Source organism: Chroicocephalus ridibundus, chromosome 2, assembly GCF_963924245.1.
Source record: "Chroicocephalus ridibundus chromosome 2, bChrRid1.1, whole genome shotgun sequence".
Classification (NCBI taxonomy): domain Eukaryota; kingdom Metazoa; phylum Chordata; class Aves; order Charadriiformes; family Laridae; genus Chroicocephalus; species Chroicocephalus ridibundus.
In genome coordinates, this window is record NC_086285.1 from 48,540,271 (window position 1) to 48,558,573 (window position 18,303).

General features: G+C 41.2%; 2 protein-coding genes across 10 annotated transcripts in view; one reads left to right on the forward strand and one right to left on the reverse strand.

The window, feature by feature from the left end:
• FYCO1 (FYVE and coiled-coil domain autophagy adaptor 1) overlaps positions 1–18,303 on the forward strand; it is a 55,381-nt gene that overhangs the window by 33,205 nt on the left and 3,873 nt on the right. For 2 of the 4 annotated variants that reach the window (XM_063325337.1, XM_063325341.1), the window contains exons 15-17: positions 14,309–14,404; positions 16,308–16,518; positions 17,803–17,912. In XM_063325337.1, the coding sequence (XP_063181407.1) occupies positions 14,309–14,404; positions 16,308–16,518; positions 17,803–17,912 (417 nt within the window). Of the gene's footprint in view, positions 1–1,000; positions 3,654–13,584; positions 13,645–14,308; positions 14,405–16,307; positions 16,519–17,802; positions 17,913–18,303 lie in introns of those variants that run through there. The other 2 variants (XM_063325335.1, XM_063325338.1) reach the window with 2 other exon arrangements.
• On the reverse strand, positions 2,621–7,729 carry CXCR6 (C-X-C motif chemokine receptor 6). Of its 6 annotated transcripts, none has more exons than XM_063325342.1 (4): positions 7,657–7,704; positions 6,338–6,460; positions 4,964–5,031; positions 2,621–3,684 (listed from the first exon to the last, which is right to left on the reverse strand). In XM_063325342.1, the coding sequence occupies exon 4, from the start codon at positions 3,659–3,661 to the stop codon at positions 2,624–2,626; it is 1,038 nt and encodes a 345-aa protein (XP_063181412.1). In that variant the 5' UTR covers positions 3,662–3,684; positions 4,964–5,031; positions 6,338–6,460; positions 7,657–7,704; the 3' UTR covers positions 2,621–2,623. The 6 variants fall into 6 exon arrangements, 4 of the variants coding, with proteins under 4 accessions (XP_063181412.1, XP_063181413.1, XP_063181414.1 ...); XM_063325343.1 differs by having other exon boundaries at positions 6,338–6,427; positions 7,657–7,675; XM_063325344.1 differs by having other exon boundaries at positions 6,338–6,422; positions 7,657–7,671.

Consider the following 18,303-nt stretch of genomic DNA (forward strand, 5'->3'; position numbering starts at 1 on the left):
ATAGAGAGAAGATCTGCAATAGACATGCTCTGTTGCCAGAGTTTCTTATGGCTTTACTCTGTATGAGTGTCTGGATGAGGTTTTTGCACTGGCCTTACCTTATTTTGGGTGTGAGTCCTTGCTGGACTGGAAATGGGAGCCAGTGCTCAAAGCAGTGAATTGTCTTAAAGTACATTTTCTTATCTATTTGTCCCCCTTTTGGTGTCTACTGTACTGTTATTCTATTTTTCACTTGTTCTCTTCACTTAACTCTGCCCCTGTAGTTCTTTCCTTGAAATGACATGAAATGATTACAACGGCTTTACTTCATAATGGCAGACTTTGAGAGACTGCCTTTCTTGGTACAAGTCAGTTCAGAACGAAATAAAACTCATCTTGGTCATGAGCTGCACAGGTGTGTGGCAAAGTAAGATATATGCAGTGCCAGCATAACTCTGACTGACCTTGAAGCAGCTTGTTCCTTACGGTTAGGATTAAGCAGCAGTTGCTTTTTGTGTTCAGGGCTGTTACGTGAGTTTGTAGCAACCTGATTGAAATCTTAACGTGAGAAGCTGAGGTAAGTTGTGCGATTGCAGTACGCCTTGCTACTTCAAGGCTCATGGGTTCTCTTTTGAAGTGTTGTATTTTTAAACTCTTTTATTTCTAAAGCATTCACATTTGTAGATTGTGTTCTAAAGCAAAGGTCAGGATATTGCATAGCACTGGGTCAAACTTCCCAGGGCAAACCAGTGCACTGTATTTCCATTTTAACATATTGTAGAAATTACATGCCTGCAATAAATGTTGCAGCAGCAGAATCAAGGTCACAGACAGCAGAAGTGTTTAAAAAAAAAAAAAAAAAAAAATTACCACTACCCTGGTAGAGAAACAAAGAGTTTATTCACACCTTGGTACTGCTTTTGGTAGAAAGGACATCTCAGCCTGTCTGCACTGTGGTTGCTTTGTTTTGGATTCTTTTTTTCTTAATGACTCATAACGCTCTTTCCTGACCTAATTACAGATCACGTGGCCGGGCAGGCTGCCAGCATAGCCAAAGTGGGGAACTGCGTGTGGTCTGGTGCACTCGCTGCCCTGCACAGAACCAGCTGGGCGAGGAGTGGGGACAGGAGCACTTCTTGTCACCCTCTGCTGGGAAAGCCTGCCTTGCAACTGTGTGTTGGAATAGCAGCTTTACTTGCCACACAGATGTGAAAGCACAGCATGTTCCTTCCTAGTTCTGTTTTTTAGGATATTGCACCATTTCACTATGGGAGAAACAAGAGAGATTGTGTAGTTAGGAGAGGATTGCCTAAGCAGCTGTTTTCTATGGGGAAAAAGGTAACACAGACACAATGGTGCCCATAAGGGTCAGGTACCACTGAGGTGCAGTGATCTGGCAGGAAGGACTGAGTGTTAATGGGGAGAAAAGGAACATGCAGAGCGAGTGTGGTTATTGCAAGAATGGTTTGAAACAAGTTAAAACTGTTATTTCAAAGTGGTAATGCAAAGGACTTCCAGCCTTTGGGCCAGACCCAACCCTGCCTTCATCATAGGCAGCCCACAACTGCATAAAGCCCTCCCTCTGCTCTTCAACATCCCTTCTTTCTTTTCCCTATTCCAATCTCCACCCCTGTTGTGCTACTCTGCAAGAGACTTGCAGAGAACTTTTGCATACTTTCTGACCCAGCTTGCACTGCCCTCTTTGCACTTTTTTGCCTCCCACTGTGGAAAGGAGGGACTGCAGGAGCAGGGAAGAACAACTAAGGAATCCACAGCTTCACGGCAAGGGAACCAGGGTGCCAAGGGGATGCCAGGAAAAACAGACTGTAAAGATGTCATAGTGCAAAGAATGTGTGGGAATTAGGGTGTGAGAGTTTGCGTCTACGGAACCACAGTTCAGTGTTAGAGCCCATGTGCAGTATGGTATCTCTTGTGTTGACAGGGTGCCTAGTCATCTGGCAACATGAGTTCTGTTAACAGAGGGGAGATACAAAGATGTGTATGGGAGATTCAGGCCATGAACCTAATATTAGGTGGAAAACAGATTAAAATGCTGCTTTATTACAGAAATTTTAGATGAATGCTAAAGGAGTGTGTGTGGAGACCTTCTCCCAAATGGAAAAAAAAAAAAAAAAAAAACCAAAACACACAAAAAACCCCAAGTACACATGAAACTCAGCATGAAGATTGAAATGTGTATGTTTTTAATCTAGAAATTCTCATGAAATGAATAAGCCAAACTAAAATATATATCTTTGAAACAAAATTCATAAAATAATTTGTTAACAAACACCCTTAATGGAAAAACAGTAGGCCAGAGGTTTGGTGAATGTCTCCAGCCCCTCTGGAGTCATGAAGTCCAAGTTAGCTTTATGTCATGAAGAACAGTGTTTTATCTCATCGTTTCTTATACCTTTTGAAGATCTTCTGCACAGTTAACTCAGTTACTGGCTTTGTCTTAGAATCAGCTCTGACTAGGAACACAGGAAAAGCTGAAATATCATGATTAAGATATTTTGGCCTAAAGCCAATCACAGTGTCTTTACTAATGGGATTGTATTTCCTCTTTCATGCAGACTACCTATCTCAGTATTTACAAAAAAAAAAAAAAGCTGTAAATAGTTGTCAGATTTTCTAGGCAGTTTTATAGTGGGTACATGCTTGTTGCATCTGCATTATTTGAGGCAGTAAAAGTCTTAGAGCCTTCTTCTTCAGTGGTTTGCCACTGTTTAGCCTTAACTTGCCGTTTGATGCATCTTGAGTTTTTAATAATTTTCTGTAAGTTCCTCCTGAATTTTACCCCCATGAAGAAATACAGAACAGGGTTAAGACAGCCATGGAAATAAGCAAGAGCTTCTGTTATGATGATTGCATATTCAAAGCTGCTGTTCAAATTAAATCTCCAGTCTATGATCTTTATCAGTCTCAAGAAAGTATAGGGTGACTGAGTAAGAATAAATATTGCAACTACAGAAAATATTTTTTTTAGAGATTTGTTCTTTTGAAAACTCCTGGCATGCAGTAAGGTTCTAATAATTAGTGAGTAACAGATGATCATGGCTAGCATGGGAATAAAATAGCCAAGGGTCACTTGGATCACTTCAAGAGCTAGTTCTGTGCCATGGTTTGGGTATTCTTCCTGACATACTGACTTATCAATACTAAACACCTTACTAAAAATAAACTGCGGTGCGGCAAATGCTAGTGAGATCACCCAGATCAAGACACAGATTAATTTGCCCCATGTCATTCGTTTGGTTTGACACATATGTGCTTTGGTGGCAAAAGTAATAGCAATAAGCCGGTCAAAAGTAATGGATGTTAGAGTTAGCATTGAAGTGTACAAGTTCAGAACATACAAGCCCCGTATAGTACGACATGCCACAGTGCCAAAAATCCACTCCTGACCAGCAGAATACGCCCAGAACGGCAGCGTCCAAAGGAAGACCCAATCAGCTATTGCCAAGTTCACCAAAAATATATCTGTCAGTGTCTTCAGTTTCTCATAGAAAACTAGTATGACAAAGACCAGCGCGTTTCCTGCTAGCCCAAGGATGAAAACAACCGAGTATATACAGGGCAGGAAGACTTTTATAAATGTGTGAAAAGTCTCACTTCTGTTTTCATTGGGATCAATGATGGAGAAGTTGTAATAAAAGTTATCAGCATCTGAAGTTGCCATGTTGCCTTCTCTTTAAAGGCAGCCTGTAAGGAGACACATTGAGATTTTTTTTTACTCAGTAAAGAATGAAATCCTGATGCATCCAGGAGACAGACAAAATCCTAAGTGCTAACAGATAAGAGCTGTAGTAAAACATCCATGATGACAGACAAAAGCAAATATATTTATTTGCTGAAGAGGGTTGTCTTGACAGTCAAGACCCAAACACAACAGCTGGTGGATTTAAACACATCTGTTACCAGATTTATACTGACAGTGACTCAAAAGATAAACAAAACAATTACAGAGGCTTCCGAAAACAGATTATGGATTAAGCTTTCAAATACATCAGTGATTTAGCGTTTGGATCAAGGTATTCTGGAGGAACCCATGAAAGAAACAGAATTTGTTTTGCCAAATTCAGCCTTTAGGCTCAGGTTGCAGGCTCCAAGCCTCGGAGTTGTTTGGCTTGGGTTGAACCTGTCTTGAAAAGTGGGGTTTGAGTCTCAGTGAGCAAGCGCTTTAGAGCTTGCGGTTCAGCTTATCATTTAGATGTTAGTCACATCATCAGATGGCAGCACTTCTTCCTTTCCCCTTCTCAAGTGACTTACTGAAAACATGGAGTTTTTTTCATTAATGTCTCTTCCTCGTTTGATTTTGGTTAATCTGTTTCAAACATTTGTATTAGTGTCAGGGAGAGGAGGAACCACTTCTCTGTCCACCCCCCTCCTTCACATGCCCTCTCGAGAGCTGATGCAGTATGGCAGTGTCAGCTCTCCAAGGCAAGGGCATGTTTTCTGTCAGGGCTGTTGCCAGCACATGTAAGAGTAACAGCAACAACCAGATTTGCAAGCTGTTCACCTTGTAAATAAAGCCTTTTGTGAGACAAGTTAATAAGGATTTCAAAGATTTTGCCTAAGGTTAAATGTCCTCTCCCTTGAGCTATAAAGAGCGTGTTTCTATGGGACGAATACTACTACAAGATATTACTCAGCATAAGATTAGCAGAATTCCTCTCTGAATCATTTAGATTGGCAGGAAGGTCTCACCTGCGTGAGTTATAATGTGCAGCAGTTACCCAGAAAGGTAGTTTCTGTGGTGCCAAGAAGCAGAGCCAGTGCAGTCTGTTTATCACCAGAGAAGTACTATAAAACTGCGTGGCCCTTTGAAAAGTTACTGGCTCTTCATAAAATTCTTTACTTTTCAATTCAGATGGAGGCCAAGCATGGGATGAAGATAATCTGCAAAAGTAAGTTAGGCTCAACAACATCAACAACAATGTACACTGAAACAAATGGAAGCACTGTGTTTTGTTTTACGTACTATTTGCAACAGTAGTCAGCTGGTGTTTCTTGCCTCTTTCTTGTAAAGGAAAGGTGTTTTCCTCTGAGCTGAAAGAGAGTAATTACCAGGCACTCAGTTTTGATAGTTTGATAACATTTTGTTAGTATCCTTACTAAAGTAGTACAGATCCTTCTGGTGTCCAAGTTACTGGAAATTAGCCTTTAGGACAGTCTTATTGGCTCTTCGAAAAGACGAATTTTTAATACCTGCTTTTAATCAGTAACTGGTTTTTTTTCCATAGTAAGATACAGCATTTGGTCTCTGGACAGACCAAAATATTTAAAATTTTACCTAACTTTTTTCCTATTACATTAATGTTCTTCACAGGAATTTTCAGATTCAGGCATTAATGCCCTAATTTGTTTTTGATGAAAGCAGATGGGAGTTTTACTATGGATTTCATATGGAAGCCAGGCTAGGACAATTTTTGAACTTTGGCTGTGAAAAAGTTTCTTATATACAAATAGAAGACACTGGCTTCTAATAGTCTTGTCTCCCACACACACCAAGATGAGCAGATCTGCATATTTTCAGAGAACAGAATGCTGCAGAGGAGATCTGTCTAAGTTGAGGACGTTTTTTAACATGTCACAAGCTTTACACTTCTCAGTTAGCTGGGCTCCTAAACTCAGAATTTATGGATCATGTTTTAGGAAAGAGGTGAGGTGACTGGAACCATCAAACAGATAGCCAAGGATTAATGGGAGTCCTTGAACATGACCTTTCAGCTGATGCTCTAGAAATTTATTTTCATGTTAAATTCTTGTGATCTTAAAGGCCTTAAGTTTTCTTTCTTTTCCTTCTTTCTCCTTCCTGAATATAGCCATTTAAGTTCCTTCTTGGTGTAACAGCAGGAGAAATGTGTTTTTATTATGCTGGACAGCAATAAGGAGTTGAGAAAGAGCTGCTAAAGCTGAAAACTTTTTTACCTCAACTGTTGTGTTCCAGGCAAGCTGAAGTACAGCTCAGAATTGTTCAAGAAGGCTCTCTTAAAGGCAGATCCTGTATTATGAGGCTGAACAGTTTCTGCATCAGCTGACCACCTCTGCCAAATATTTTCAGTCTTTGCTACTGAAAATGTGCTTTAAGGGTGTCTAAAGCAGTATTGAATTTAAAAACACAGGGGGAGATCCTTACCTTCTGCAGACCAGACTCTCCACTCCATTAAAACACAGACCAGTATGCTTTTTTCTCTGCTACCCCCCTCCCCCAGTGGATGGTAACTTTTAAGAGAAAGAAAATCCAGCAGTTTCCTTTAAAAAGGTTTTCATTTATTCATGATGCATGTTATTATGTTACCTGATACTTTTCTAGCCAGAAGTTTTTAAAGCATCCTGCTTATTACTCACACACCTAAGTTAGAATCCGCATTGTATGCTGTCTCAAACTTCAGAGTTGTTATGCCTTGTCAGACTAGTCGTTCATGGAGTTATTCCAGCTTTCCTCAAAGGAAAAAAACAGTAGTAATCTTTCTACCTGGGGTGAGATAGTGGGAAAGCATTGTGTTAAGTAGATAGGGAGGGGGGAGGAAGAAAATTCCTTTGTCAGGAGACTAGCAAGCAGGATGAGTTTATTTCCAGGGAAATGTTGTTATGGAAAAAGTCTGTATAGACTGAGCCTAAGTTCTAAAAAGATTAAGAAGTTTAATAGAAGCCTAAATTGGATAGGAACAACATCACAGGCAGAGAAGAGAGCTAAAGATAGTCATGCAGTGTCCAATGTCTTAAAATAGGACTTGCTTTGAGGTCTGGTTCTGTTAAAATTAACTCTCGAATTAATGGAACGGAAACGCAAGCAAGTAATGGAGAGTCTGAACAAGCTATTCTGGTTTGGCCCAGCATGGATAGTTCTCCTCCTGTCACCAGCTGCTTATCATTTCCACCACTCTGGGAACTGGGCATCACAGGAGCTGGTACTCTCAGTATTACAGGAGTTTTCCCCCATTTGGTCTCCATGGTCTAATTTCTGTTGTGCTGATCAGCTATCCTGCATTAGTAGTTGCACCTGAAAAGCAGGGCATAAAAAGCAGTAATAGTGATCCTGCCAGTTGTTCCTTTCTGTTGTTTCAGGGTTCCAAACAGAAAATCCAATACAGATCACTCTTTTTTAAAATAAATATAAATAAATAATAATAAAAAGCATAATTTACCATGACAATATATACAGGCTATAAACAGAAAAAGGTAAATAATGGTCATCAGCATCATGTGATGTGCCTTGCTTAGAAATGAACCGATTTCGTTACCAAAGGGTTTTGAGATAGTCATCAGAAAAGGTGAAATTATCTCATATATATTTGTTGGAAGAGATGAGAGGTTTTCAAGTTATCAGTTGGAAAAACAGATTCTAGAGCCTAAGTGGAAAGGAGGTAATTAACATACACCCTGTGAGTTCCAGATATCCAACAAATTTGTCTAAAGACCTTTTTCAAAAACAAGCAAATGTAAACCAAAGAACTACTACAATAACAAAGCATTGGAGAAGATTTAATAAGAAAACAAGAATGCAAATCACTATCTTCAACAGTCTGAATAAAATGCCACCCTTTCTCTTAAATTTTGCATAATTGGGGTGGACGATATGTATGATACTAACAAAATCTTTCATATTTGAATTTTTGTTCTTTTAAACTGCCTACCTATTCACCTGAAGTCAAGAAAATAGTCACTTACTAGACGATGTCGCATCTTGGGGGAACACAGTCGTCTTATCTTTCAAAGGAAATGTGAAAGCAGCAGTCAGCTTTATTTATCAGTGCTAAAGCGTGTGCCGCTGCCTCACAGCTTTCGTAGTTGTTGTTGACCAAAGCAACATGGTATGAAGTTACTCCTTTGTTTTGATTCTTGAGTGATACTGCTACAGATACGATTGTATGAACAAGCCGTGCTCTCAAAATCCTGTTCAAATTCACTTACATGTGGCCGTTCATCTGAAATGTCCAGAATCAAAATGATTTTTCAAAAGTTATTTACAAAATTTTGATTTAATCTGTATTTACTGCTTACTGCAGGGGGGTGGGACTAGATGACCTTTAAAGGTCCCTTCCAACCCAACACATTCTATGATTCTATGAAGATTTTGTTGCCCGTCTGAGATGAGCTAGAGATAGCTAGAAAGATACTGTGTTGGTGGCCATCCCCAAATGAGTTTTTTACCTTTAAGGCAATCTCAGCCCTAGTTAAAGTTAGCACAGGTACTAAATTTTCTTTCCAAGTCAATGAAAGAAGCTGGGAGGGCTTCCATACATTTACAAGGGAGCTGGAGGGGGCCTACCTTATTCCGGGGGTGACTTTTCACTCGCAGCGAAGGCAGGGATGGGTATTGACTTACAGCCTGTGGGTACAAAATATGGGAGAGAAATAGTTGTGAGGAGGCTCTTGAGAGGGTTCAGGGAAGTGGATGTGTCTGGGTAGCCCTGCCCGACGAAGTGATACTCTGCTGTTGTTTGTCCCTGCTGTAGTAGGGACATCTTTTCTGCACTCCTTTTAACTAAACTACATGCCTGGCCATCACCACAACTCAGCGTGAGATGCAGCTTTCGTTTCGCCTTTCCTGTGGTATTCCTTCAGAGGAGGAGCCTGGTACCTGCACATCCCATAAAGCAACGCACTGCATGCAGCATGCGTAACATTTGATGTGGTTTCCTACGTGTGTTTCCTAGCTGTGTTTGTCAGCTGTGCTCACTTCCCTAGTGAGCTTCACTGCTCTTGATAGCCTTTAGAGGCTCATCTTCAGGAGCAGTGACTACTATAGAAAAGGAGTAGCCTTGCTTGTGGGCAGATTCTGTGAGAGAGGAAGGCAGTATTCAGAGAAACTAGCCCATGCAGTTAGACCTTTGCAGCAGCCTGTGGGACAGTAGGTGGAGTGCTTCTGGGACTCTGTCCTGTACAGCGGTGTGCTTGTACTTTTGAGTAATTGAGTGTGGTACCTGCAAATGTGTATTAAAAAAAAAAAGCAAAACAAACCACCAAATTTTACTTAACCCTACAGCGTCATTTACTGAAAGAAGACTACTTGCACAAGAAATGCAAGGCCCTGTAATGCTCTTTAAAATTGAGTTTTCCCTTGTGCTTCATTGCAAGCGGTAGCAACTCCTCTGTCTTGGAGAAACAAACCGGCAGCAAGGTGCTAAATATTCACAAATTGTTTCTGTCAAGCAGAGGAACAACAGGTTTGCAACAGCCACCTGTTTTTAGCAGTTATTTTTGGATGCAGAACAGGGTATGAGGATGATAAAGCAGGGGCTAAGCTATGTGGTGGCGTGTGTACCCTAAACCAGTGTGAATGTCTGCCTTGAGAAAAGATAAAGGTCCCACTGTGTTGCAGAGGGCCAGCAATCGGCCCTTTCTGCCAGTGAGGCTCATTTAAATTCCTTAAAGCGGTGTTCAGAGTCGCTTTTGAAGTGTCTTAGTCATGCATTTATGGAGAGCTTATTGAGCTACTCTGTCAGCCTAGTTCACAGTGACCTTGTTGCAACTGCTGTTCCTCAGTCACCAGAGATGCTCCTTTTCAGACTGTATGGGCAGAGATGGCCTTCCCGTGGAGACCAGTACCCTCCCAACATCCATTTGCCCTTATCCATACACAAGGAACCCTGGGGTCACTTCTGTGTAACTTCTCATAAACTCTATACAAAAGACAACTGCAGTATCAGCAGTATTCAGCCCTTTATCATGCAGTTGGGATCACAAGAAACTCAGAGATAATTTATTTCAGCTTGCTAGCCTAACTATGATTTGCCCTATTTCCTCCTTTTTTCATAAACTGTGCTTCCGTAAAATATTTTTTGATGGCCTGCTCGAAGCCCTCTCCGGCACAGGAATGGTGAGGACTGCTGCTGCTGCGTGTGTCTGCATACATGCAGCTCTCTTAAGACTGAACGGCCTTCCTCGGTTTGCCTGCAGGAGACCCGCTACAGCATGAGTAAATTACCACCGTAACCTTGGAATTATGGTAAAAATAGAGGCGGGCCATGTGAGTTTATCTCAGGTTGAGGGCTGAGAGACTAGCTGTTTCTTGTGGACGAGTCAGCCTGAAGAACGTTTAATTGCACAGTTGTGAAGCCCCCTTGGTGCAGAAAACGCACCGGCTGCAGGAAACCTGCAGGCCCTGGGATGGAGCAGCCTCTGCAGAGGTACAGGGTGGGCAGCAGCTCTGCTGAAAGGGCCTGGGGCTCTTGGGGGATAATGGTGTAAACCTAAGCCAGAAACTGCCTTTGCTATGCCTCTCCTGTAATTCTGCCTCCATTTCCCTGTAATATCCTCTAAAGAACTGTGCAAAGAGAAAATTCTAAGGTATCTATGAAAAAAAAACCAGCTCATTTTGGGGAGCAAATACCTGACAACTGAAAAAAGCTGGGGTTACCCATAAACCTGGCTGTAGCCTTGGTGACCTACAGACTGTGCAGTATTTAGGATCTTTGGGGCAGCAGCTTGGCAGTATTTCTAGTGTTGATTCTGATAGTCATCTGTTTGCTGCCTCCTGCTGGGGAGGGGACTTGAAAGCACCCTGGTAATCCCAAATTACTTATTTTGAAACCTGTTATCTGAACTTCATGCAAATGCAGCATTTGACTGATGACTGAAAGCCGTCTGCATCTCAGAGCCTTTGCCAGATCTCTTCCAATACAAAAAAAAATCTCAAAAGATTTTGCATGTTGTCTTTTGGAGCACAGAAATATCCCTTTGTCATGATTGTTTCCCTAGCTTGCTTTCTCTGTATGCACCAGTTGCCTCTGGTCTTACAGATAGAGTGTAACTACTTTTAAGGCAGGACAGTTCTTTTGTGTTTTGGGATGGGGTTTTTTCACACAGGATGTAGCATAGTTAAATCCTACATTTTATTCTGAGAAACGGCTGGGATTTCCTATGTACCAATACGTGGGCCACCCACAACACGTAGTGGTGGATCTTCATGTCCATCCATTTTTTTTTTCATCAGCTGTGTACATGATGTTTTCCCATCCTTACATATGTCAGGGTCCTTCTGTGACCATTCCATCCCTCTCCCACCCATACATACTCCTTCATGCAAGATACTTTCTCCTACCCTGTTAAAAACTCAATAAGCTCTGTGTACCCCATGATCCATCCCAAATCATGCCTCTCTTCTTGCCCACACCAACGGCTGTCTGTGCATCCTTTCTTCTGATCCTTTGCCATCCTCTTTCTTTTTTTCTTTCTTTTTTTGGGGCTGGAGACAAAGTCTGATAACTATGTTAGGGTGCCTGGGATGCGTACTGACCCGCTGGGTAACAGCAGGCCTGAGGAATCATTTGTGCACTCCAACATATCGCCTTCAGTTGGTTCTTGGCATGAGATATTTGCAGAGGTCTTTGCTGGACTAAGCAGCTGTATGGGGCTCTGTGCATCTTCCGCTCTGTTTCAGGTTTCTGGCTTTCATACATTTCGGTAAGGTTCTGGCCCTGGACAACTGAAGTTGTCTTCAGAAATCATTGTGCTGCTGACAGGCAGATGGCTTATGGGATTTCACTGCTCAGCCACATGAAGCCAACACCTCAGATGCATACCTACAGCTCCCAGAGCTCAGGTACTTCTGAAAGCAGAAAATTAACGAGGGCAGAGTTGAACCAGCTTTTTTAAGGTTTGAATTCTGAAAGGAGCTTCTTATTTCTAACTCCTGAAGCCAATTGTGGTGCTGTTCACGACAGTATTTCAGTATCATTTGCAAGAAATGCTTTCCATATGTAAGAAAAGCCACACTGTACATCCAGCTGAGGGACAATGACCAACAGCAGATGCTTGAGGAAGAACATAAGAACAGGACAAGCATGAAGTCATACTGCGAAATATCTGACCAGCCTCTGACAGTCTGTGTCTCAAGGACTTGCTGAGTCAGAGTTGTTCTCTTCTTGTTCTAGTGTCTTTTTCATGCTTCAGTTCTTCCTGCTTTTCGGCCCAGCTTCACTTCACTTTTAAAAGAAATCGAGAGAAACAGTCTGGATTTTAATACATGAGGGTGCATATTCCTAAATTGGGGACCTGGCAGGCTGCTGCAGAAACGTGCTTAATGCTGCCACCTAGTGTGAATAGGTCATACAAGAATAAATTCTCTTGTCAGGGGGACAAGAGCTCCACCAGTTAAATCGTGACACTGTTTCTTGTAGTTTCCACACGTGCTCCTAGACCTAAGTTTAGACCATTGCACTCAATGGGATATCAGAAAGAGAAGGAGGATTTGCTTTGTGATTGTAATGCACTCGAATTTAAGAGACAAAGTAGGAGACTGAGTGCTCCCTTAGCCTACAGTGACTAGGTGCGGTGAATTTATTGCTTAGAGCAGCCAAGTGGCAAGCTAACCACCTAACCATATGTTAGATTGCAGGAGCAGCAGAAATAAAGAAGATAATGTGTTACAGGAGAACATGAAATATTTATTGGTCCTGGGATTTAATTTACATTTCAGGGTCCCAAATGAAAGGTGAAAATAATGGATTAATAAAAAGGAACTCTAATGGCACTGCGTAATAAATCATAGTTTGTCACTTCTGAGAAGCCCGTAGTCCTGCGGTTCTCTTGGTCTGTATGAATTCTAGGCTGTGAAATTAAGGCTGTGTACCTATCATGATGGGAAGGGAGAGTTCTGTGGATCACAGCATGAAGTCAGTTGCTGTTCACACTGCGCAAGCAAAATATATCTATAGAATTACAAGCTATAACTTATTTTTCTAATAATTTTTATTGGAATAATTTTTCTTGTCTAATTGCATTAAGATAGGTAGATAACAATGACTGTATCACTTTGTAGCACTTCCTAAGTATTTGCATAGATGTTGTATTAACATTTATGGACCAACATGTATTATGTCATTCCTACATTTCCGTGGGCGGGTAATGTTTGGTTATAGCTCAGGTTTTGGCACTTATTCACAGTTTTGAGTTTTCCCTGCAGCTCGCAGCTGTCTCCTTAAGGTTTTAACAGTAGTGGTATGACTCTGAAGAAGTCAAAAGTTGCCCAAGAGGCTACAGGAATAAGAGAGCATGAATTCTGCAGATAAAAGTGCTTTATGAGTTCAGGAAACATGTAGACAGTGGGTGCAGTTTAATTTGCAGTCATAACAGTAAATACTTTCTGGTTCCAATCAATAGTGTCACCCCACTAAACTCACACATGGTTGCATGTGCTGACACAGTATATTCAGATGCTGCTAATGAGCAGCTGAAGGTGCTGTTACCTGGAGACGTTTTCTCCTGCTCTTCTACTCAGCAATGCTGCTTGTAGACCAAGGTCCTGTAAGATTTAAAAGAAAATGTTAAACTGTGCATTGGCTTTGGGAACTGGTCTACAGAATGTGTGGCAATTATGCCTTTGCTACATGATTACACTTCATGGTTCAGAAGCACATATAAGTGATATTATATTTTATTAGATTCCACTGGTTTTTGAAAGGAACCGGTTGGCTCCCTATATATAAGAGTCCTTGGCATTTTTCTGGGAATGGCAGCCTAATTGTCTCAATTATCAACCTGATGAGATGCAGAGAAGCGAAGTAAGTATCAGTTAGAGAAACTCCAACTTACTTGGAAACTAACGGCATTTGTTTACTGACTCTCAAATTCGTTCTTCTCTCTGTGTCCCAGCCCTGTAATTCATAGCTGGTGCTACTCCAGTGTTCACCCAGAGCAAGTACCCTTTTTGAGGTAAGGAGTGGATGGCAGGTTCTTCCATCTGCTTCCTCTGCTCTCCTGGACACATCATGGTGGGGCGGAGGCATCCTGCTTTGTCATCCTGTAACAGCTTTTCCGGTGTATTTGTGTTTGGATCATCCAGTATTTCTTGTATGAAAAGAAGATACATGGTAGAGATTCTACAGTGGTAAAATATGTTTTGTGTACCATTGTCAGAGTAAGGAACTGGATAATATGTTTGCAAAACACCCCACAGATTAAATCCAGGGCAAATGTCATATCCCCGTGCAAGCTTTGTTTAAGGGACATGTCTAGACTGTTTTGCTTGTGTCTGCCCTCCTTCAAGTTTTCCACCTGCCAGGGAATATTTAAAACCTGACAGCGTCTCAATAGGGAATTTATCTTAAGACTGTTGAAGAGATGTTCTGGGCGTATGATTTCCTCTTAGCTCAGGAAAACAGGATGGGAACAGTTTTATGTTTGTGCACAGTGGTTGACAAAACCACTGCAGTTTTGCCCAGATAGTTTTGTCACTAGAATGCACAAAATAAGAATTATACAATTTGGCATCATGACTATCAAAATGTTTCCGTTTTAGGAAGACATCAGCATGCAGATGGTATTTGACCACATACTACTCAGAGAATCATGTCTCTCCTTTCTTTTCTTGTCTTAGAAACAGCACGTGTAATTCTTCAACCTTTGATGAATCGGAAGAGTGGCAAGTTGCTCAAGATGCTGAGATATGCTTGTTGAAGTCTGGAGAAATCATGTAAGCAGAACAGTTTCATTACTACAAGGCTGAAAGAATAAAGGCTGAGCGCAGATAATCAGCTATGTGAGCACAAGTCTTGCAGACTCCTGGAAGAGCTGATCGCTTGTGTCCACAGTAGAATTTGGTCTGAGGAGAAGCAGAGAGTATAGCTCAACTACGCAGAACAGCAGTAATGAGACAGGTCCTCTCTTTTCAGTCCTGCAAAACTTTAGTGCCAGTTGGGGAATAAGAAGGAAAGACTTGGGTCCACATCACATCGGAAAACCTTCCTTCCTGTTCTTATTACAGGAGGTGCTGTGAACAGGAAGGGGGCTTAGAGAGAAGGCTGTGTAGTTCTTGTAGTCTCTGGAAGAAACTGCAAGGGAAAGTCAGGGCGTGCAGTGCTAGTTAGACATTTGTCATGGCCTTTTGGAGCATGTATCTATTATTTATTGGTGGCCTTACAGAAACTGTCTTGCCCGCTCTGGTTGATATGTGCCATAGCATAAGATGTTCAGCTGAGCCTCTGCTCAACCTCTGTGAAGTGTGTGCACACAATTGTCGGCATGTATCGTGCTCTGAAATTAGTAGTTACGTGCAGTAGCAGTACAGCAGTAGCAGTACAGAATGTCACTTGCACAGCCAAGAAGAGAATCTAACATATGAAAATGCCTGTGACTTGTAGGAATTCCCCTCTGCTCACTCTCCCCTTAAGCCTAGCTTTGAAATTTTGGCTTAGTTACAGGGAAGGTTTTAAACTTTGGACTGCAGGGAGATAAATTAGTCCATGTTTCAACCTTGTTGCTGCTGTTCAGAGAACCAGGAAAATGAAGCAGTAACTAAAATCAGAGCTGGCTATAGGGCAAAACCAAGAGTAAGTTTATTAAAATCAAAAATCACCTGAGACACCCCAGCAGTTACTTCAGCTAAGAGAAAAAAGTAACAAGGTAAGCAAAACTTAATATAAAGCTTCCTTTCTGGCCAGAGTATAATAGTTATCATAATAAATCAGCTGTGATCCCTAACCACTGTGTAGTCATGGTTGGAAACTGAACTCCTCCTTACTCTAGGATAGCAAATCATCATGGTGACTGTGTGACGTCTTCTGGTAAATGTGTTGATTTGTTTATAGATGCTGACAAACAAATCACAGTTACGATTTGCAAACAATTTATTTGGACTAAAGAGTGGTATAAATTAATTTTAGTGAGGGTAATGTAGGTGAGATCTACAGCTCTTAGAAATTACAGGTTTCCCCTGAAGAAAGCAAGCAGCATTCTCCTGTTTAAGGGCCTCACTCTCTGCAGTCTGAAAGAGGTGTCGGAATGAGGTAAGTTAATATAATGCATCAGGACTCAGGATCATTTAGGTGCTAAAAGAACTTCCTTTTTAATTGGAAGCCATTTGAGTCAACTTTTATGCAGCTTGCTTGGGTAAAACAGACCAAGCTGTAGCCTTGGGTGCTTCAGAGGATCTAGACAGAGGTGCTCTTCACGTTCTATCCATCTGTCCCCTCTGTACTCCTGATCCCTATTTCCTGTTCAAATGATATCTAGGAAGGATGACTCTTTTTTGTTTAAATTTTCGTTCGAAAAGAACAGTAGAGGGCAGCAGACTCTTTTGTTTTATCGTAGTAACTCTAAAAAGCTTTATTCAAGCAATAGATTTTTCTAGTTGGAATGAAATAAATAAGTGAGTAATATCGACATTTGCCAGAGCAGTGAAATTGCTTGCTATTAGTCATCTTCTCTGTAGTTCTTCCCTCCAGCCAAGGCTGAATTTTCCTGCATCTTATGGACCTGTCGCAAAGTTGCTATGGAGTCTGCCTCAAATAAATGGAAAATAAAAAGCAATGGTTATTGTTTCTGTCTGAGTAATTAGATTGGATCTCTTCACAGAATTTTATTTTTCTCCCTCACAGGATCAAATTACCCCTTACAGTGGAAGAGATCTTAAATTTTGGGGAAAGCAACAGAGAGCTGTTCATTAAATCCAGCACCTACAGTATCATTCCCATCACCGTTACAGAGATGGGGCTAACAATTAGCTGGATCTTTTCATCAGACCCTAAAAGCATATCCTTCAGCGTTGTCTACCAAGAATCAGAAGACACACCACTGGATCAATGCAAAGTAAGGCCTTTGTTCCCTTACTACCTTATAGATTGTAGTACGCTACAGTCAGCTGCCTAGAGGAGTCAGCAAGTGTAGCTAGGAGGCCTCCACAAGAGTGCCAGTTGCTGTTGCATTAAGGACTTGTTTCTCCAATTAAGCTACAGTTCTCCTGAAGGCAGAGCTACATCTTTAATTGTTTAATGTTGCCTGCAAAAGTTGAGTTGAAAAGCACTGTGGCTTCTATTGGTCGCATCTGAAATTCACCCACTATCATTAAGCAAAAATAAAAGTCCAAGCCTGCAAAATTAATCTTTTTTCTCCCCTCAATATTACTTAATTTGTAAGCTGCTTAGGACTGATCTTGCCAGGCTCTTAAGCAGAATCCACAAGGAGACAGATAAAAGGATTGGGTTACCTGCGTTTCTTACATTGAAGCATATATTGAAGTGCCTTGATGGTGTGCAGAATCGCTTTGCCAGTGCCCAAGGTACCATTTTTTATATGCGCTGTCCATAGTTCATGAGGATTATGGATTAAGTGAATTGAAGTTACTCAGCTAATTGCAAAGTTTTAATGAAGACAAGGCAGCTGTTTGTTTAACCCACCGTGGTAGGGGGAGCTCTAAGGCTGTGATTTCACTGGGGGAGTAAGATGTTTATATAGCATGCGCTAATTCGCTCCACGGTGACTAACTGCGTGTAAAATCTCTTTTTTTCTTAATCTGAAAGCCAAATGAAGAGTGAATGTTGCTTCAGTCTTGATATATCTATTTGATATAACTTTGGGTTTTATAAGGTCGTCCTTGATCTACGTCAGCTGCTGTTCTGACAACTGTTTTAAAGCAAGATAGATGGTTACACACCCTTTTGCTGTAAGCTTAGATAAACAAAATTTGCTGAGAAAGCTTCTTTTATAGTACAGAGAGTATAAAAGCATATATTGAAAGACATAGTTAGCTAAATCTTGCTCTTGGATGTGTTTGTGTAGATTTAATGTAGCACTGCTGATGTTAGTAAAGTTGCTTAGATTAAGATTCAAAAGATCAGGATTTGATCCTGTCTCTAAAGCAGAGATTTATAGCCATAGCTTAATGCGGTAAAGAGGTTATCAAAGGAAAACAGATGTCTTACTGTGAGATTTCAGTTTGGGTGAATTTTTAATGCTAATCAGTGAAAATAGTTTTGCCGGCACACATGCGCTTTGGGAGTTTCAAGACGGCTCAAGTCTAAATATTTTTCTGAAGGCAAATGTCAATTTATAGGGCAAATAGCAAGTTTCATTTTGATTTGCATTGAATTCCAGGTTCTTATTCCTATGACCCGCTGCAACTCTCATAAGGAAACTATCAGAGGACAGGTGAAAGTCAGAAACTCTGGAATCTACACCCTGATATTTGACAACACATTCTCTAGGTAGGTCCTAGCTGGGTGTAAAAGGTGAAATAAGCGTGGGTTTACAGACTATGGAATTGATCGGATGTACCCTTGTTCCGCCATTCAGAAGTAGGCATGAGAAATTGGTCCTGGCTTGCCAAAAGATCTTCAGCTCGAGTTTTGGCTCATGTTCTTGTTTAGGTTTTTTTCTCCCCCCGTAGCAGAATTCCGCTTTTCTGTCTCGACCTCTGGGAAGGTAAACAGATGTAAGCAAGTCATTTGTGACTCTTTCCAAGACAGTTTAGTCAGGATTGTCATCCTATTAACAACAGACCTGGCAGCCCTTGCGCAGGCATACTTCCTCTTAACACCAGTCAGTTGTTTTGCCTCAGTATAACCTGAAAGACTGAATACACTTTTAAGGCTTCCT